This window comes from Gekko japonicus, unplaced genomic scaffold (assembly GCF_001447785.1).
Source record: "Gekko japonicus isolate JY-2015 unplaced genomic scaffold, Gekko_japonicus_V1.1 scaffold301, whole genome shotgun sequence".
NCBI classification, from domain to species: domain Eukaryota; kingdom Metazoa; phylum Chordata; class Lepidosauria; order Squamata; family Gekkonidae; genus Gekko; species Gekko japonicus.
Genome location: NW_015175364.1, coordinates 996,459 through 1,017,869, shown reverse-complemented (window position 1 = coordinate 1,017,869; position 21,411 = coordinate 996,459). Strand labels below are relative to the sequence as shown.

Genomic DNA, 21,411 nt, shown 5'->3' with positions numbered 1-21,411 from the left:
AGCTATTCCACTAGTTCAGGGATGCATTGGTGGAGGACGGCTCTCTGAGCAGATATGGAGAATATTAGTGGACGCCACCAACACAGCCTGCTAATGCACAAAGAGCTTGTCTAGATATGGCCTAAAATTCAAGTCTCAGTGGTCAAAAGACTTTTGGTGCTTGATTATCCTACTGGTTTGTTTGTGTTAAGTCAGGTAACAATCTAGAATCACTTTATTACTATGTAATCCTTGCATCTTTTATTAAGGCAAATATGTTAGCTTGTAATTGCTTAAGTTTGAGATGGGAATGCAGCGTTGAAAATTCTTAATGAAAGAATCAAGAAATGACATCATGGCCCATCTGGACTGGTATTCTGCTGCTAGAAGTGGCCAGTCTGGATGTTTAGTTACCAGTGAAAACTTAAATTTATATGGGATCAGGCAAGGCAATATAGACCAGCAGTTAGTCTTGAGCCGTAAAGAACATGGCTGTTTTGTTCCACTTTGGCTTCATGATAGCAGTGATGGCGGTACAACTGCAGGGTTTTCTGGATGACGCTTCTACTCTTGATCCCTTCCAGTCCGGCTTCCGCCCGGGTCATGGGACGGAGACGGCGTTGGTCGCCCTTACTGACGACCTCCGTAGGCACCTGGATTGGGGTGGTTCGGCGGTGCTGCTGTTGCTAGACCTGTCGGCTGCGTTCGACATGGTCGACCACCGGCTGCTCGCCCACCGCCTCGCCGACGTGGGAATACAGGGACTGGCTTTACAGTGGCTTGTCTCTTTTCTCCAGGGTCGGGAACAAAGGGTGGTGCTTGGGGAGCAGCAGTCCGGAAGGCGCCCTCTTGAGTGTGGCGTACCCCAGGGCGCAGTACTGTCCTCTATGTTATTTAACATCTTTATGCGCCCCCTTGCCCAGGTGGCTCGGAGGTTCGGGCTGGGTTGTCATCAGTACGCTGATGACACCCAGCTCTATCTGATGTTGGGTGGCCGGTCGGACTCCAGACCGGAAGATCTGGACCGGGCTTTGCAAGCTGTGGCTGGTTGGCTTCGGCTGAGCAGGTTGAAGCTAAATCCGGCGAAGACGGAGGTCCTGTGCCTGAGTCGTGGCGGTGCAGGGTTGGGGGCCCCGCTCCCGGCCTTTGACGGGGCACCTCTAGTGCCAGCGTCGAGGGTTAGGAGTTTGGGGGTGCTCTTGGATGCCTCCCTGACAATGGAGGCCCAGGTAGCGGCCACTGCCAAATCGGCCTTTTATCATCTTTGGCTGGTTCGGCAGTTGGTGCCCTTCCTTGACCGCCGTGACCTGGCAACGGTGATCCATGCGACGGTCACCTCGAGACTTGACTACTGCAACGCTCTCTACATGGGGCTGCCCTTGTCTCAAATCCGGAAGCTGCAGCTAGTGCAGAACGCCGCGGCTAGGCTGTTGATGGGCTCTCCGCGGTGGGAGCACATCCAGCCAGTGCTTAGGTCACTGCACTGGCTGCCTATAGCATACCGGATTCGTTTCAAGGTGCTGGTGCTTACCTTTAAAGCCCTACATGGCCAGGGTCCGACCTACCTGAGGGACCGCCTTTCCCCATATATACCCCAGAGAGCACTACGGTCTGGGGCCCAACACCGGTTGACCATCCCGGGCCCCAAGGAGGCAAGGCTCACCAGCACTAGGGCCAGAGCCTTTTCGGTGGCGGCTCCCCACTGGTGGAACGAGCTCCCGGAGGAGATCAGGGCCCTGCGGGACCTTTTGCAGTTCCGCAGGGCCTGCAAGACGGAGCTCTTCCACCAGGCCTTCCAATAGGAGCCGCCACCACTGTTACCACCAATGGTCCTAGTGACGGCTGGGATCTGAGATCTGGTCCTGGATAGCGCTAGTCTTACCGATACGAGGGATGATGAGTGGCGTAATAAGTAGTATGAGACCTGGAAGCGCGCCATCCAATATGTTCTACTGTATGCATTTTAGCAGAAATTATTAATGTATGTTTTAATGCATTGTTTATGATATTTTATAGAATTTTAAGTTTTATATGTCATTTAGGTACATTGTACCGCAGTGTTAGCCGCCCTGAGCCCGCTTGCGGGATGGGCGGGATACAAATATAATAAATAAATAAATAAATAAATAATGTCATAGTTTGTTTATTCTGCTTCTTTGTTTTCCCTAGTTTTGCTCTGATCTTTCCCAAACATGCTCTGTTACAACCTTTTTGGAAGGACTGCAGTCATGTCACTTTTCATGCTGTGGACAGGAAAGTGTGCATTTTTACATGTCCTACCCACATTGCCACCCCCCCCACACACACACACACACTGGATGGCAGACACTTTTTAAAATGAAAGCTGGAAACTAGATGGCTGTATGAGAACACTATAGCGATCTCACAATTCCCAATTTTTTAAAAGAGCTTGAGGAAGGCAGCCAGTATCTTCTGGCCACCAAGAAGCAACAGTCACAAAAGCTTCCAGTAGACAAGGAGTTCATTATCCCTGAAGAGATAATGTCTACCCTTTTTTGTTGTGGAGTTAAAAGGGCAGCAATGAGAGGTACACAGAGAATCATCCACATGGAAGCAGCCGTAGGCTCCTCAAACCAGACCACACCCGTACGTACTACAAGAAGCCGCAGTATAGAGAGAAGTACCGACTTCTGAGTGGAGTCTTTGGAATCTCATGTTTCATTGATAAAAAGGTTCAGACCTCAGGGTTGCACAGAAGAGACTTGTTAGAACAGCGAAAAAAGATATCTGATGAAGAGAGGAAGTTCCTGCGGCAAGGCAGGGTGCTCTCTGCTGAGCAGACTCTTGCTGTGAGGGGAACGCTCTCAAGAGGGCAGCCTTGACAATTAGCAAATATTTCTAGAGCAAAAAAAAGAAGAAGAGCTTTCTCATGACTGTGAAGCAAAGGGGTGACTCACAGCTACTAAATAGAATTGGGTGCCTGCAGGCTATGTCTGCCCCTCTTTTAACACGACTTGTACAAAATCTAATAATCGCTTTTAATTTTGCAGGCAGCCAGCATCAAGCGTGAAATGACCTTCACAGCATTCCAGCGGGAGGATGTAAAAAGTGGCCTGAATCAAAAACTGTCAGACCAACATTTTTTCCTGCTGGGTATGAAGGAGGAGGATTCCAAAACAGCAGACACCAAAAAGCCTGGCAGAGTCCACGAGCATGAGAAAGAAAGCACGCGTTCAGTCTGCCTTCTTGAACAGAAGCGCAAAGTTGTATCTTCAAACATTGATGTGCCTCCTGCAAGGTAGGGCACAAAGTTCCAGCCTTCAACAGTGTGTTTCGTTTTTTTCTCCATAGAGGTCCAAGGTCAGCTATATGATGTTTCCTACAAATTGGAACTATAAGCCACCTTGAGCAACAAGGGAATGATGGGACATAAGTATTTAAATAACTGAATATGGGAGGGGGGAATGAGAGGAGCAGTGTAGTGGATAGTGCTGGTGGGGTTATGGAAGCCCAGCTGAACCAGGGGGTCTCTGGACAATCATGGGTGGTAGCTCTTGACCTCAGACCTTCTGATCACTTAGATGTGGGTTGTTTTCCCTACTTTGGACATTCTCGAGAAGCAGGGTTTTCCCCCCTGCATCCCTATAGCATTGTGGTGCTTCTGTGCACCTCCTGGAGTTCCCCCGTCTTTCTTTGCAACACTGTTTTGGGAAGGTTGCTGCAAAGCCAAGGTGGCATCCATGTGGATGGGAAAGTTCAGACCTCCTGAGCAGAGTAATACAGAGTAAGTTTTCAGCCTCTTTCTTTGTAGAGATATGCCTTTCCTCTTATATCTCCACAAGGAGATGGACTAGAGACTTATTTCTTAAAATGAAAGCTAGAAATTCAGAGGACTGGACATATTGTTGTAATATCAGTTGCCAACTTTAAAAAAAAATACATGAGACGCCCTACAGTGGTGGTGGGGACAGATGGCTGCTATGGGGGACTAGTGTAGGAGAAATGCAGGGAAATCTGCCATGAGGAAATCCATTTCCATTGTCCTGCATCGCTAAGCTCAGCAGCAATGGGGAAAGCACTCAGACCCCATTCTCATGTGGAAAATACCTCTATCCATAGAGTAAATAAATAAATATCTGCTCAATGGGAATAAATAGTAAGAAATTATTAGGAAAAATGGGAACCATGAATAGGAACTGCTGGGCAAGAAATATATAGCAAAGTAGCTTTATGTATATATGGCAGCTAGAGTAGGCCTATAGGCTGTACTATGTCCCTTGCTAAGCTGTAATAAAGATTATATCACCCGTGGTAGCCACAGTGCATTGCTGATTTGCCTTTGTGCAACCCAGGGTCACCCAATGAAACTGATATTTTAGTAGACTCTGCATAAACAAAAAGAAGTACAAAGTGTAATTAACATCTGGACTTTGGTGCCGCAGGATATGGTGATGGCCACGAGCTTAGATGGCTTTAAAAGGGATAGATAAATTCATGGGGGGAGAGGTGGCTATCAACTGGCTATTTGCCAGGATTCATAAACAGCATGCCACTGAGTTCTAGTTGCTGAACTGTGGCAGCAGTGTGTGTATGTGTGTGTGTGTGTGTAAAATATTGTTGCCGTCATAACCAGCACTTTCCAGAGGCATCTTGTTGGCTGCCCAGGGAAATGACCCACTGTTCTGATCCAGCAGCAGTGGTTTTATGATTACGACTACTAGTGAGAATCATGGCAACTTACTGTCATGGGCATTTCACTTTCTCCTAGTCCAGCAGGCACCTCCCAGAAGGCAGGGAATTTGCTTAACTCACGGTGTGATCATTCTCTTGCTGTCAGCTGGATTCACTGAGTGCAGGCAAGATAACACTGGGAATGATTTGGTTTGGCATGGTAATAGTATTGAAGTGTTGTATTGTTTCGTAACAGGCCGTATATCCTGTCACCTGAAAATCTGGGAAGAGTTAGTATTTATTCTCTTTCATAACTTTCATAGCTTTGTTTTGGGGTTTGCTTTTTTGCTTCCATTTGCTTTCTTTCCCTTTTTGTATCAAGGGTTTCAAAAGCTCCATTTCCAGGCGACTTGCCTGTTGCTTTTCCAAACACAAAGACTAATTGAGAGGGACAGCCAATAGCTCATCTGCGGAGCTCATATTTTGTATGAGTAATATTTTAACACAATCCTTGGTATCTCTGTGCTGGAAAATATCTTTGCTTAGATTTTAGAGAGTCACTACCAGTGATTAGCAGTTGATGCTGGGTTTAAATGACCAGTAATTTAAAAGCAAAACTAGCTATGAGTAGGGTGATCCATGATCTCCGACAGTTTCTACAAAGCTCATTAGCGGACTCTTGTGGCTGCTTTGAAGCATGGGGAAGGAGCCCTAGGGCTGCTGGGAAATCCTTTCCTGCCATGCTTTCCCCATGATTTAAATGGTGTGTGGGGAGAGGTACATGTGCTGTTAACTTCTTACACCACCACCCCCATGTCCCCTGGGGCTAGGACCTAACCACAGGTTCATGGGAGACAATTTAAATCGTGGAAGGAAAAGGTTGAAATCTCATTTCCAGCAATGTGTCCTTGATATTCAAAACTGCGAAGCAGGGTTAGTTAATAAGCTTTAAAATACTGTAAGATATATTCTAATCACAGATCTGGCCTATCATGTATACCTCGACCCTTAATATAGAATAAAATTCTTTTGTATCTTATAAATTAAAACAATCATGCTCTTTGGAGCATTTCTACTGACAATGCCCTGGACCGCTTGGGTAGGGCGGGATATAAATCCCAAGTAAATAAAATAAATAAATAAATAAATTTAACCTGATAAAATCAGAGATAATTCTGTGTTGTAGAAAAAGGAAACACTGATTACATTAAGACTTCCCCCATGTGTCACAGCATGGTCGAAACCCAACCTGGTTATTTAAGAAATGGGAATTTTGATTTATTTAAGTTGTAGGTTTTTCTTTGTGTTTTCTGCCTGCCATATTTTCAAACTTCTTTCAATCCTAAAGCATGCTGGATGGAATTCAAAGGACTGGTGCAAAGCCAAGTGAATAGAAAATCAGTGCTGCCAGTTTTCAAGATACTGGAACATTTGAAGTTGTATGTTTTAGAGAGAACGTTATAGAAATGTTTTCAAATGTGAATAAAGCTTCACAACTTGCATGATCAGTTGGATTTTGTTTTCTGTGTTTTGTTCATACCTCCATCCTTCCCTCCCTCTTCCTCTCCCATTGCTTACCTTGGAGTATTGACAGAAGACTCAAAAGATATTTACTCTAGATGTGTTTGCATTGCTGTAGAAATCATTCTGTTCAACATTACTTGGTGGTACCTGTTTCTCAAAGTGTACACAGGAGCTGGAAATAGTAACTTTCCATAGAGTTTGAAGTGGGAGGCAATCATGGTTTTTGTTTTGACTGTCATGAAGTGGAAACTGTCAAATGTTGTGGGGTTTGTTGGAGCAGGGATACTGCCTTGGTCAGCTCTTTTAAGTGTGTGAATTATTTGAAAACCTCTTGGGAAAATCTTGGGATTTGATACCCAGATAATAATAATTATGGGCTGTCTAGTCACAACTGACTTATGACAACCCCCTATGGGATTTTCTAGGCAAGAGACATGTGCAGGTGGTTTGCCTTTGCCTGCCTTTGCATAGGAGCCCCGCACCTTCTTTGATCTCCCATCCAGAGGACATCTGGTAACCTTAACCATGGCTAACCCTGCTTTACTTCCAAGCTTTGATGAGGTCAGGCTAGTCTGGGCTATTCAGGCCGCTCCTTGTCCTTAACTGCAACACTAGCAGTTCAAGGATGGTGCACCAATAGCTACTTCCCTGGTGCACGTTTTATCTTCCTCATGGCACTGATGCTGAATAAAGCACAGGATCAAGAGGCTGCAAAATGGTTTGGGAGCCAGCTGGAGTCTGATGTGAATTTCAGAAAAGAAAGACCATGTGCCAAATGTTAGGCAATTAAATATTTTTAAAATATCAATAAATGTTAGGCAAACAGATATTTTTGCTTGCAGCATTGCAAGTTTAATGTTTGCATGTTGCTCAGTTGTCCAGATTTGTAATAGCAGCCTGGTCTTAATGGTAACCGAGATGAATGTCTGTGTCCCCACTCTCTTGTCAATGCAAGGGAACGTTGGGAAGGAAAGGACAGTCCATTTTTTTAAATTATGCAAAACAAGCAACTACACAAAGTCACTGCTATCTAGCGGTCTTAAGACGCTTACAGTGTAAGCTGAAGTAGAGTTACTCCAGGCTAAGCCAAATGAAATCAGTGGGTTTAGATTGGAACAGCTCTATATAAGATTACACTATCAATCCTTTAACTCTGAAATGGGATCTGCTTTTAATATTTTGTTTTCTCTCGTCCCTTATGATTTCCTTTCTGTTTATACTCTGTAGACAGGACTTTTGCACTCTGTACAGTGGGAAGGGGGCTGTTCCTCAGTGGTAGAGCATCGACCTGGTTTCAAATCCTGATATGGCATCTCCAATTAAAAGGCTGAGACCCTGGAGAGCCACTGCCAGTCAGAGTAGACAAGACTGACCTTGGTAGACTAGTGGTATAAGGTAGCTTCCTGTGTACCGGAACCCAAAATAGACATTTTAGTTACACGCTTCCTACATTTTTGTGTTTTTTAAAATTTCACTGGCAGCCAACACTGGTTTTTTTAAGTAAAAGAAAATGGTGGCAGAACCGTTGGTACAAGCCACTGTAAAGTATTTCATTTACTTTTTTGCTTCATTTATTGTTTGCCTTTCTCACTAAGACTTAACGTAGGTATCCCATTACCAATCTTCACTCAGCCCACAAAAGGACAACACTATGGTCGTGAACTTTGGTGGTGAACTCTCTGGGGCTCAGTATCAGGGCTCAGTGTGCATGACTGCTTTTAATGGTAACTCTGTGTATAAAAAGTCAACAAACAGATGGATTTATTTATTTTGCTTCCTTTGTACCCTGCCTTTTCACCACATGGGGACCCAAGAGCAACTTATATCCCTCTTGTCTCCAATGAGGACCCAAAGTGGCTTACATAGATCTCCCCTCCTCCATTTTATTCTCAAACAATGCCAAGAAGTAGATTAGCTGAGAGTATGTGACTGGCTGAAGGTCACCCAGCAAGCTTTCAAGATAGAGTGGGGATTCAAACCTGGGTCTCCCGGATCCTAGTCTGACACTCTAATCACTATTACCACACAGGCTCTCAACATAGATAAGCTACAAGAGAATGAATGATACATTCAGTTGTTGTTTTTTAAAAAGGACTTCTCCACAGAAACTATTTTCTCCTTGGGAATTTGCTTTTTAAAATACAGCAATATCTGTGTGAGTGAACAAAAATAAGACTATTTTCTAAACCACAGCCATAAATATAATACAGAATGAGACAGCAAATGGTATGACATACAAAACAATACTCCACAGATATAGATTAAAGGACTGTAGCCTTTAACATTATTGGCAATTTTTAGAAATGCTGAATTTGTCTCTGTGATGGACTGTCAAGGGGTAATGCTTCACAGAATCTGAGAACCTTTGAGTGACAGTCTCTTCAAAGGGGATTCTGTGGAATGACAGTTGGGAACTGACAGTTGAAGAAGAGACAGTTTAGCACTGACTGTGGACTGGGAAAGAGGCTGAAGGAGTGAATGGATCACAGTGGATCCCCATTCAAGCTGAAAAGGACAGAGCTAGTAAAGAGAATTAATTCTTGCCAAGTGGAAAGGGAAATAGCTCTAAGACGAAGAGTGATCAACCTATGCTTGAGTGTTTAAGCAGACACTGAAAAGAAAGCCTCTCTCCACAAAGTGTCGAAGACCTTGTTGAAAAGCAAAATCACTTTCTTGTTGGCAAGGTATTATCTGGATTTAGTGTAATTACAAAGTTACATCTGTTTTTATTATTGATTCATATCGTACGGCCTATCCCTGATTCTGCTTGACCTTTTCCCCTCCAAGTTCAGTAAAATATTTTATTTATTTTGAACGTTCAAAAGCCTCTCATATGTCATTACAGAAGTAGAATGTAAGCAGGTATTTTATGTCTTCCCTCAAGTCCCTCAAAATATATAATAACATGACAGGGTGGAGCCATAGACCAACTAATAAGAAGAAAATAGAGACAGGGGCCACGAAGGAGGGAGGGAGGGAGGGAGGAAGGAAGGAAGGAAGGAAGGAAGGAAGGAAGGAAGGAAGGAAGGGGAAATCCTGGTTGTGAAGGAGGAAAAAAGGTGAGATTGCCATAGTTTATTTAAGAATAACCCCGTGAAAATGGCCTGTACAGATATATTACTCATGCATATTCTTTTTGTTTTCAACTGTTTCTTTAATGTACATGTTAAGAGATTGAAGTGTTTGTCTGCTTAATCCTTTTACTTTCAGTGGCATTGAAGTACCCATACATTGTCTGAGTTGTACCCGTAGCCTGCTTAAATATCTCTGGAACCAGCATTTTTGCATGTTTGTTTACTTAATTTGTATGCTGCCTTTTCCATATGGACCCCAAGGACAGACTCTCACCATTAAGGATGCATCAACCTCCAGTTCTGACATATTTATTTCCTTGCTGTGTTTTTTCCCATGAGTTGAACCCAAACAGATGATAGCCATATAACTAAGCTTGTTAATCTTTTAATCTGTTAAAAACATCTTCATTATTCTGTATGCTAATTTACTGCCCACCCCCTATATGTATGGCTGTCATTTCTATTTCCATTTCATTGTGTCTGAGGAAGTGTGCGTGCACACAAAAGCTCATACCTTGAATAAAACTTTGTTGGTCTTAAAGGTGCCACTGGACTCTTAACTTTGTTCAAATGTTATAATTAGAAGACAGCAATTTGACTTAGGAGCCACTAGGTGGCACTAGGGAGTGCTCACAGTCTGAAGGGGTTAGGGTAGTTGGCCCTGTTTATATCATTAATTGGGTTGAATTTACAAGCTCTTAAGTGTTAGAGCTCTTATTAAAAACACAGATGGATACAGCTGAGTGCTGCATTGAGCTGGAAGGCAATCCAGCTGACAGTTACAGACAAGCATCAGTCACATGAAAATTACATGGAATTTAGCACTTCCAGAACAATAGTTAGGCTTGGCTTAACTCAGAAGTGTGTAAGAACAAACAGTCTTAAAACTGCCTGCTCACCTGAGTTACAGGAAATGTGAGAAACAAATGTATTAGTTGTCAAAATACATATCTGCCGTGGTTCACGGCATGGTTCAGAGCAATAAAAATTCCCCCGTAAGAGAGAGTCACTTTTGTTTCCTCAGTGTATTGTAGATGGCAATTGTCCTGGGAATGAAATCTTGCTTCTTGCATAACTGTCTTGGAAACAGGTATCATCATGGTGGCTTGCTGCACTCTTATTGGTGTTGTAAAAGATCCGTAATCCAGAAGAGGCAATGGCAGAGGGTCTACAAGGCAGAAGAAGCTGTTTGCATTCTTGCCCTTGTTTCTGCTGCCCCAGCTGATGCTCAAGGTAGGATAGGCTAGTGCCCTGGAAGTTGTGTGCATCAAGGTTCCAGAGCTATCCTGTAAGTGTGGAGCAGGAGATGGGTTCTCTCCCCCCCCCCCTGTAGGAAACAACAGGTCGCAGAAGCCAAGGGCAAAACCGTGTATGCCCTTCATAGGCAGTTTTGTGAAGGAAACTTTATTTTAAAGTTGTTTTTTTTAAAAAAATTCTACTTGATCTATTCCTCAGTCCACTTTTTGTTTTGTGACTGTGCAAACGATTCTTTGTAGGTAGCAACCTTAAGGTAGAAACATAACTAAACTGTTGCATCATGCACTTCCTTGTGGTTAAACACTGTGGTGATTGTATTAGTACTAGCTGTAGCTCAGTGTATCATTCCATGGTTGTTACATGCTACAGATACTTTTGTTGATTTTATTTATATACTATTCTTTATCTCTTTTTGTAAACCACTTTGGATATTCTTAGTGGAAAAGCACTATTAAACTGTTTTAAGTAAACTACTTTTCTCAGCCTTTGGTCTTCTTCTCAGCACGAAAACAAATAAATGCTTCAAAATACAGATGCTGAGAGAGTATCCAGAGCAAGTAATTTACCTTGCCTGATTACAAACCACAGTCTGAGCACGTTTTAGTGGCTTTATTATATTGTCGCCTAGCAACATTGATGGCTTGTTTGAGAAGCCTTCAGTGGCTAATATTTGTAAAAGCAAAAGGGAGTTTATATTATGCAAACAGTCCAGATAGAACTTGCCCTTGTGGGGACTGTTTGTCTCAGGGGAGTCTTCTCCAGCGGAGTCCATGTGGTAGAGTTGGTTCAAGAACTGGGCTAGGCCTTGAGAGACCCCAACTGGCTGGTCAGTCCCAGCCTAAACCTACTCCATGGTGTTGTTGTAAGGATAACATGGGGAAGAGGAACGTCTGTGAGATGAGCCCTGAACACTTTGAAGAAGGGTGGGATAAAAATTAGATGAAAAACTCTAGATGGCATGTGGCCTCATGACTGGTTTTCCTGCAGTGAGTTCTGGTGGGATTTTCCCTTTGACCCTCAAGAAGTTTTCCTGGTATGCCTCATACCCTTAACTTAAATGGCTATATATTGAGTTTAAATCAGGAAGACCTTAATTTGTCATGAGACTTCTTTTAGAAAGCATCTGTTTACCAGTAACATAGTGCCTGGCAGAAAGAAGCCATCAGTAAATATGATCTGCTTCATCCGTCACACCAAAATGCACATCCCTACAGTTGCTCTGAGGTGCGGTGGCTCAAGTGGTTAAGACGCTGAACTGCAGGCTGTGGAAGGTCAGTAGTTCAGTGGTTCAAGACCCGGGTGCCGCAAGACAGGGTGAGCTCCTGTCTCTAGTTCCAGCTCCTGTCAACCTAGCAGTTCGAAAGCAAGAAATTGCAAGTAGATAAATAGGGACCACTTCGGTGGGAAGGTAACAGCGTTCCGTGCGCCTTGGTGTTTAGTCATGCCGGCCACATGACCACGGAAACGTCTTCGGACAGCGCTGGCTCTTCGGCTTTGTAACGGAGATGAGCACCGCAACCCTAGAGTCGGATTCGACTGGCTTTCGAGCAAGGGAACCTTTACCTTTACCTTTACAGTTGCTCTGATGCATGCATAAGGACTGCCTCATTAATTTCTAAGGATGAGGGAACAGATGCACACAGGCAAAGGAATCTGATTCCTCCTTGAAAGGAGTAGCTTGAAGGGGAATATATGTTATCGTCATCATGTAATTGTGAAATACAACCCATACTGATAACTGGCGGTGGAAAGTCCCATCAAGTCACAGCTGATTTATGGTGACCTCATAGGGCTTTCATTCAGAGGTTGTTTGCCATTACCTGCCTCTGCATAGCAACCCTGGACTTCCTTGGTGATCTCCCATCCATGTACTAACCAGGGCCAACCCTGCTTGGCTTCCAAAATCTGATAAGATCAGGCTAGCCTGGGCCATCCAGGTCAGGGCAAAAAAAAATTGGGGAGGGGAGCCCCTTGACCACCCCAGTGCGATTATATATTTTAAAATCAAAGTATCCGCAGCAAATTTATCTGAGTACAATTCATGATAATTTAACTACTTGATACTACGAATAATTCTCTGCTTTATAACTATGGTAACTCAGCACTTCATAGTGTTTTTTTTAGAAATCTGTGTATCAGCTAAATTAAAATAGAAATGATTGAAAAATAAACAGGAATCTTGTGGCATCTTAAAGACAAACCCATGTTTATTCTAACAGAAGCTTTTCTGAATGAAGGCCCACTTTGTCAGATGCTTAAAGTTGTGAACATCATGGTTGAGGGCCACCCTTTGACCATTATGTTTACAAATTTGTCCTCTTACTTTTGTGTGTCTGTATACATTTAAATGTATGCTTACTTGGTAAGAACCTAACACCCATGCATCTACTTGCATCTGACAAAGTGGGCTCTTGTCCATGAAACTTATTTGAGAATTTAATTGTGGCAGCAAAAATAAACAGAAGTCTTGCAGCAATTTTTAAAAAGATGAACATGACCTCTACTCTTGGAATAAACCCAGTGGCTCACAACATCTGACACCACCAATGTAACAGGATAAAATCCATGTACTTGAACAGGTACCTTAGTCTCTTTCCTGTGGTTTCTTCAACAACTTTTTCCTGTATTGTCATATTCGATGTGGAATAAACCAGTGGTTTATTTACAATTATTATAGGGTGCATATATAGTGAACAGTGTGACCTACTTGGTAGGTTGCTTGATGAGGCATGGTTTCCCAGTCTTCTCTGGCTCCACTCCCAGTAACTTACATGAGTTCCACTCACTTTGTGGCTGTGTCACACTCTGTCCACATATGCCTTAATGGGGTGAGCATTGCTAACATGGTACATAACCATACAGTTCACATATATCCATTTGGGCAACAGTTGCAAGGGAATGGCCATGGAAAGGCAGTGGCCCCTTTTGTGGAGCTGTTCTGTAGATGATGGAGCTAATGGTTTTGCTAGAAAAGGGCAGTTAGGGTTGCAAAGTGAAAGGTGTTCTCTCTCTTTGCTACGGCATATGTGTGCATGCACGATACCCTTTGTAAGTTTTTTAAATTCTAAAGTAATTGGCCCAAATTCTCTGTACATCCAAGTCACTCATTTACTTGGGTATTGTGACTACGTTTCACTCTTTTGCTTAGACAAGTTTGGTAACATTCATTGTCAAACACTAACTGTTGATATGGAAATAAGGACTGAACACCTGTGTGGAGTGAAATGAATGTGAATGTTGCGAAGTGCTGACGATCTCTGCAATTACTGAAGCAAAACTAATTCATGACAATGCAGCACTTAATGTCATTAGATACTTTGCTGTGTGTTAATGTCTACAAGTCCCTTTTGGATTTGATGTGGTATACAGGGATGCAAGAAATGAGCCAGGTATTGTACAAGGAAAATTACTACAAAGAAGTCCCATGTTTGTGCCTGTGCAAAAATTACAGTTATGAAATATGTGTTTCACATGACACACAGTCCAGAATTGTACGGTTGTCTACACTTCAGCCCTGTTTAAATACTGGGAAGTGACTATAATCAACTTCAGTCACATTAAAAACCAGAGTCTGGTTCTGAAGCCAGTTATCCAATTCAGTTGATACCTAAAATGAGTATTTAGTGTGAAAAAATAAAACAGATTAAGAAAGCAGCACTTATAAAGATGTTGTGATGCCCTATTAATTTAAAAAAAGTTTGTGGGCCAGTGGACCAGCAGTCCTCTCACATTGAAACTGTCTCTATAATTATTTCAAAGGGCACAAACATCTCATAACTACAAATTCAGTGCCAATTTGATATAATTCTTCACTTTCATATGTGTAAATAAAGAAATATGAATTTACCACATTTTTTTCTAAAGCATTGTTTGCTTTTTATATGGTTCCACCAATGTACATGGCACTTTATAGAATAACAGTAAGTACAATTTTAATTCTGCTTGCCACTCAATAGCAAAAGAGGGGAGGACACAGCAAAGGGAGTGAAGGTGAAAGAAGCAAGAATGATAATAAATAAAGGTATTTACCGCTTGGGCTGTTGCTCAGTGGTATAACGTCTGCTTTGCATGCAGACTGTCCCAGGTTCAATTCCCTGCATCTCTAGTTAAAAGGGTGATGTGGCAAGTGATGCAAAAGACCTCTGCCTCTATAGAGATGCTGCCATTTAAAGTAGACAGTGCTGACCTGACAGTGCTATTTGCCCCAAGTACCATACTGTTAGAAGTGGGTTTCCCCCCCCCCTGCTTCCCCACAGCATCATGGTGCATGTGCACACCTCCCAAGGTTTTGGGAAGGATCACAGCAAAGCCTGGATGGCTTCTGTGTGGGGGCGGAAGTTCAGATTTTCCTGGTCCTGCTCATACAGCAGTCATTTCCTCCATAGCAGCCATTTCTTCCCCCTACTGCAGAGGCTTTTTCCCTTCTTTTTTCCAATTGACAATTTAATAGCATTATAGTGACATACTGTCATACAAAAAAATGTATCTGGTTCTTTGAATTATCTTTCTTTTTTGGTGAGTATTGTATGTGTTTTTGTGTGTGTATGCGTCTGGAAGTCATGGTTGACTTCTGGTGACCCCTACTGGGGCTTGGACATTTCAGAGAGGTGGCCTGCCATTGCTTGCCTCTGCGTCGCAGCCCTGGTATTTCATGGAGGTCTCCCATCCAGGTACTTGCCAGGGTCAGCCCTGCTTAGCTTCTGAGATCTGACGAGATCAGGCTTGCCTGGGCTACCCAGGTCAGGGCTGGTTCTTTGAATTTTCAGCTTTCATTTTTTTTAAAAAAGCAAGTCTCTAGCTCCTTTCCTTGCAGAGATGTAAGGGGGGGGGGGGGAGTGGATCTCTGCAACAAAATGGGATAGAGCCTTACTTTAAAAACAAAAAAAGCTGGGAATGCAGAGAACCTGGTGCATATTTTGATATAATGGTGTATCAATATAATGCTATTAAATTGTGAATTAAAAACTAAACCTAACAGGAGAATCTGCAGTGACAGCAGCAGCAGGGAAATGACACAAGACTGTGTGGAAAACCCCCTTAATAGACCAGTGGTCTTACATACTCTAAGGCCCCTCAGTGAGAAAGGCATACTGGGGAGTAAAATAAGATACATGTCCATAAGAATAACATGATCACAAAGGACATGATGATGCACATTCAGATTTAACGTTATTTTTTTAAAAAAAATTAAAACGTAAGGTAGACTGCAGCCTTGGGGAAGAGGTTGTCAGCCACACTGGTCCAAACAAAAAATCCAAAAACCCAGAACATGGTACCTTTTATTAGGATCAACCAGATGACACATGACAGTGTACAAGCTATAGAGGTCTCCAGAACTCTTCTTCAGGCTGAATGTTACAAAAAGAGTTTAAACAGGAAAAGGAAGAAGCTTCAGGACATGATGAAAAACCCGGTATCGTCTGAGTTGTGCTGTAGATGTTAGACAAAGAGCTGATGTGGTATCCAGTTTCACCCAGCTTTTTTATGAGCGAGAGGCCATACAATGGTTACATTCCACAGAAAGCCTTAGGGCCCAGAGATGGATCTTAGTTCCTCTCTTTTTCTATGTGTGTCTTTGTTGGAGATACATTGGAATAGGCCAGTAAAAGGGGAGCGGTGGCACAGTGGGTATATCCCACTGTCTTAACATCGGAACTGTGTCAGTTCGAGCCCCGCGCTGGTGTGAGCAGCCAGCCTGTCATCCCCAGCTCATCGTCCACCCAGCGATTCAAAAGCTTCAGCGAGTAGATAAAATGGGAACCACTCCTTAGAGAGGGTGGGCACACCGACTCCCTTCTGGGAAGGTGTTAGCTCTCGGTTGGAGACGTCCTGGTCTGGACCCGGAAGGCGGAAGAATCTACTCAGCTAAGAAAAATGCCTGCAGTGGGATGCTCCAGCCAGGCGGTGGCAGTGTGGCGATGCAGCTGTTGGAACATGACTGAGTCAAGTCAGAAACGTTTCCACCGGGCAGTACGGCGTGTGCAACTTAAAAATGAATTATATGTTGTCTTCCCTATCCCCTATGAAAAACATTGTTAGTCCCCTGTCTAAAGAGTAACTGTAAATCACTTTGAGCCCACTTGTGGGGAAAGTGATTAATAAATCGAAAGCATTATTATTATTATTATTATTATTATTATTATTATTATTATTATTATTATTATTATTTAATACTGGCTGTAGAGCGAAGCCTACACAACTTGTGGCTCATCAGGCCAGATACAGGTCATCCTCAATGTTGTGGAGGCTCAACAAAAGCTCATTTTTGCAGGCTCCATATTAGTCACAAATTCTGTAGGTCTGTAATTGTGAACTTACTGAATCATCGTGGGAAAGAAAGTGCCAAATATCTGCTAACTATGGCAAAGTATTATTTCTTTACTTGACTTTCTCCCCAAAGGGGAACCAAAACAACTTACATCATTCTCCCCTCCTCCGTTTTGTTCTCACAACAATCCTTTGAGGTTGAGCGTGTGCCAGACCCAAGGTCACCAGGCAAGCTTCCATAGCAGAGGGATTTGAACCTCGTTCTCCTAGATACTAATCCAACTCTCTAACCACTACTTAGTGGTAGCTATGATACTAGTGAGCTTTTTCTTGCTAAGCTGGCAAACTAGTCGATAGTCCAAGCACTTTTTAACTGTTCATGAACTCTGTTTAAAATGAGTTTCATCTTAGACAGTTAGTTGAACCAGTTACAGAAAAAGGTAGATTAATTGCTTATTAATAGAGGCTAAATGGTGAGGTTGACCTTCTTATCTTGCTTTACCAGATTAGCTCACATGCTGCTTATCTTTTATTTAGTTAAGAACCAATCAGTTGTCTATATCATATCACATGATTATGTTAGCTAATCAGCATTTATATTGCTTATCTCTTATTTAGTTATGAAGCAATCAGTTATCTAAATAAGATTGCATGATTATGGAAGACAAGATTTAGAGGTAAGAATAGATATTTCTCTATAAATGTGCACTCCTGTGACAAGGACATCAGATTTCTCTGGAGGGAAGTCTCAGAAGAAGAATAGGTGAGATTTCTTGGTGGGTAACTTGGGCTTTTGATTATCCCTCAAAGCAGTGAGACAAATGGCTGAAACCTGATGTGCCTCTACAGAGAGCTTATCGCGTCGGTAAGGTATGTGGTGAATCTACGTCATTATATACTAGAGATATACTGGTAGAATTTAAGGACTTTCGAACATGGCAGAGGATCCTTGCAGAGGCTAGAGAGCAAGGCAGTCTTGACTTCCAGGGCTTGAAGATTCAAGTTTTTCTGGATCTTTCCTCCAAATTTTTAAAGATTAGAAGAGATCTTAAAGACACCACTGCTAAACTGCGGGACTTAGGAATAAGATATCATTGGCTCTGTACAGACAGGTTGTGTGTCCAACACGGCTCAGTCTCCAACACTGCCTATGACTTTGACTTGGGTGAACTAATGCTGGCCGCCTTAAATTCTTCTCCTTCTGAATCATGAGACAATAGAGCCGGCAAAAGGAAAGAACGCTGTCCTCTTATGCCAGGCAAAACGACTCGAGTCTGTACTCTTGAAGACCGCGAAGATTTTGAAAAGAGTTTGGACTCTGTTTAAAAATAGGATTTGGGTAATATAATTTTTTTGGATTCTACAAGAGCAGTGGGACTGTGGCAAGCATCCGGGTATGTTCCCCCAAGGTTTAATTGGTCCTTGGAAGGAGGGGTTCCCTCCCTCCCGACCCTTGAGGCCTCCTGAGCCTAATTATTTGCAGAATAATTTAGTTCAAAGATTAATTTGATAATATATTATAAATCTATTATAATGAGCTAAGATCGTTTGAGAATCTTATAAACATTATCATATAATAATTTTGGGAGAAGAAAGAAGATGAGGAAGATATGAAGACAAAGTGTGCAAGTCAAGTTTTGTTTTTCATAATAATGATTTTGGTGGTGGTGTTAAATTATAAAATTCTTTTTTCAATAAAACAAAATGCAAAAAAAAGTTCTCTGATTGGATGCGAGAGGGATTCTGTCACTATAACTATACCACACTGATTCTACTGAAAATAACAGAGCAAATCCCCAAGTAGTGAGGGAATTCCTGCTTCCTTTCTAGGTAATTGTGGACTGTTGTCAATCACTGTGTGTTGGATTCAATTATATTTTCGCCTCGAAGCAGAATGGAACTTTTATGCCCCCCCCCCGGTTGCAGCCCACAAAATGCTGTTCTTGGGGTCACGGGACCCTTGGGAACTAAATGAAGGGAAAATTAAGGTGGTCTGCAACAAGAGAGGAGAGTAACTAAAATTGCCTTCCCTACTGCTAATGGAAAATGGCATTAGGATTCAGCCTTCTGTGAGTGTGTGTGTTCATCCCAATTCCATTCCACATTCTGTTTACATAATATTCGGTTTGCCAGGCCTCGGTTCCTGCTGGAGCGCACCGGAGCACTGCTCTGCCAGACAGGAGCCCAGGGGGCGGGCACATAAGACCCACCCCCTGCTCCCATCAGCCATCAGTTGGGACACGGTGGGGGGGCACAAAACGTTTTCCCCGCCTTCCTGAGCCCCGGGGTGGTAGCCTTGGACTCGTAGGAGCATATTCCACCTCTCGCGTGAGAGATCATTCTGGCTCCCCCAGTTCTCCTTAGGGGATCTTTAAAAAGTTATGGCCGCTGCCGCTGTTCTCGGCGGCAGCTGCGACGCTCGCAGGGGGTGGGGCGAAACGTTCTCCTGCCTCCCTGAGCCCTGGGGTGGTGGCCTTGGGCTCGTAGGGGCAAATTCCACCTCTCGCGTGAGAGGTCATTCTGGCTCCCCCAGCTATCGTTAGGGGCTCTTTAAAAAGTTATGGTCGCCGCTGCTGTTCTCGGCGGCAGCTGCAATGCCCACGGGGGGTGGGGCGAAACATTCTCGTGCCTCCCTGAGCCTTGGGGTCGTGGCCTTGGACTCGTAGGGGCAAATTCCACCTCTTGTGAGAGGTCACACGCGAGAGGTCATTCTGGCTCCCCCAGCTCTCCTTCGGGGCTCTCCTTCGGGGCTCTATAAAAAGTAATGGCCACCGCCGCTGTTCTCAGCCGCAGCTGCGACGTGCGTGGAGGGGGCAGGGTGAAATGTTCTCGTGCCTCCCTGAGCCCTGGGGTGGTGGCCTTGGACTCATAGGGGCAAATTCCACCTCTTGCATGTGATGTCTGAGCAGCGTTGCCACTTGGACATCACACGTGAGAGGTCATTCTGGCTCCCCCAGCTCTCCTTCGGGGCTCCTTAAAAAGTTATGGCCACTGCCGCCGTTTTCGTCGGTAGCTGCGGTGCCCGCGGGGGCGAAACCTTCTCCTGCCTCCTTGAGCCCCGGGGTGGTGGCCTTGGACTCGTAGGGGCAAATTCTACCTCTCGTGCGAGAGGTCATTCTGGCTCCCCTAGCTGTTCTTAGGGGCTCTTTAAAAAGTTATGGCCCCCATCGCTGCCGCTTTTGGCAGCAGCTGCAACCACTGTGGGGGGGGACTGCTGAGCTGCCCTCCCCGCCTTTTTCAGGCTTCGCGCCGGAGGGCTGGGCCTGAAAAGCGGCCTGCAGAGCCGCCCCCCTTCCTTTTTCAGGCTCCGCGCTAGAACGCTAGGCCTGAAAAAGGGCCAGCTGACTGTCATTCTCCAGTGGTTCAGATAGTGGGACAGTCCGTACTATTGGGATAAGCTCTGCCCCTTCCTGCAGGGTTGGTGCCGATCTTTCATCCCTGTGAGGCTGGGCTTATCTTCTACAGCTTCCCCAGTTCTTGCCGGCCCTGCTTACCAGCAGGACGTGCTGCGGCAGCGCTCGTTTCGAGTGCCTAGGATTTCAGGAAGAAAAAGAGAAGAAAGAAGAGTCGCAGCAGCGGCAAGGAGTCGGGGCGAGCGATCCTGCACCGGGTTGTCCCCGGTTGTTCGGCAGAGCTCTGTTTAAGCCCTTGGCATCCGTCCGCTGGCTTTACCCGACCTACGGGCGGAGGGCCTCCCCCTGCTCTATTCTGGGGGTGCGGAGGAGCCTGGTGCGCAAGACGTACCCACGCTGAGGCAGCAGATCGCTCCAGTGCAAAGAACCGAAATAGCCGTTTCCAAAGGAGGTGGTGAGTTTGAGGGGCCCCTGAAAGCCTTCCCAGTGGGGTTGGAGCCTTGGGGAACGAAGACCGCCATGGTGCAGGGCTTGACCATGCCAGTCCTGGAGCCTATGTTTTTAGACCAAGCCAGAGACTGGTCATTTGGAAACTCAGCAGAAAAGGAGGAAGGCGGCTGGCTTACCTTGGGCACCCCATGTTTGAGGGTGTTAAAAGGACAGGAGACTTTCTCAGTGAGGGCTTTACGAATGGTTATCAGTCTGAGCCCTCAGAGTCTTGGTCTCTTCACAAGTGTGTATGAAACTACTCTTTTGGAGAGCTAAAATGGAGACCATTTGACTCAGCCTGAAAAGTTTCAGTTTCGTTTTCCTCCACAGAAAGTTTCACAGAAAGCTTCACTTTCGTTTTTCTCCACAGATTGGTACAAGATGGCTGATCAAGCTAGAAGGCAGGCTTCTCCAGGCAGAGATAGTTCTCTGAGTGAACTCAGTTTCCCCAGGTTGTCTGTCTCACTGGCCAGTCAAGACACAGTTCAGACAGATTTGGATCCTAGGGAAAAGACTGAACTGATGGACTGGTTTAGGTCTGAAATGAGGAAGGGTTTTAAGGATATGGTAGACACCCTTCAGGGAGCAGGTTCCTCTAAGACTTGGCCAGGTAAAACCAGATCCCTTAAGAGGTCAAAAACATGTGAAGATTTTTTATCCAGCTGCTCTGACTCCTCCCAGACACAAACGCAGGAAAGATCATTTTTCTTCTGTTAAATTTAGTAACCAGACGGGACACAAGGAGTTGTTGTCCCAGTCCTCAGATTCTTCCTCTGAAAGGGAGGAAGGAGAATTATCCGAGGAAGAGGAGGAAATTGTGCCACCTGTACAGTCCA

At 44.2% G+C, this 21,411-nt stretch overlaps 1 protein-coding gene across 1 annotated transcript in view; it reads left to right on the top strand.

The window, feature by feature from the left end:
• The first annotated feature begins 3,002 nt into the window (after window positions 1–3,002).
• ZNF704 (zinc finger protein 704) overlaps window positions 3,003–21,411 on the top strand; it is a 49,065-nt gene continuing 30,656 nt past the window's right edge. Inside the window, exon 1 of the mRNA XM_015425440.1 lies at window positions 3,003–3,238. Coding sequence (XP_015280926.1) covers window positions 3,012–3,238 — 227 coding nt within the window. The 5' untranslated portion in view covers window positions 3,003–3,011. The remainder of the gene's footprint in view (window positions 3,239–21,411) is intronic.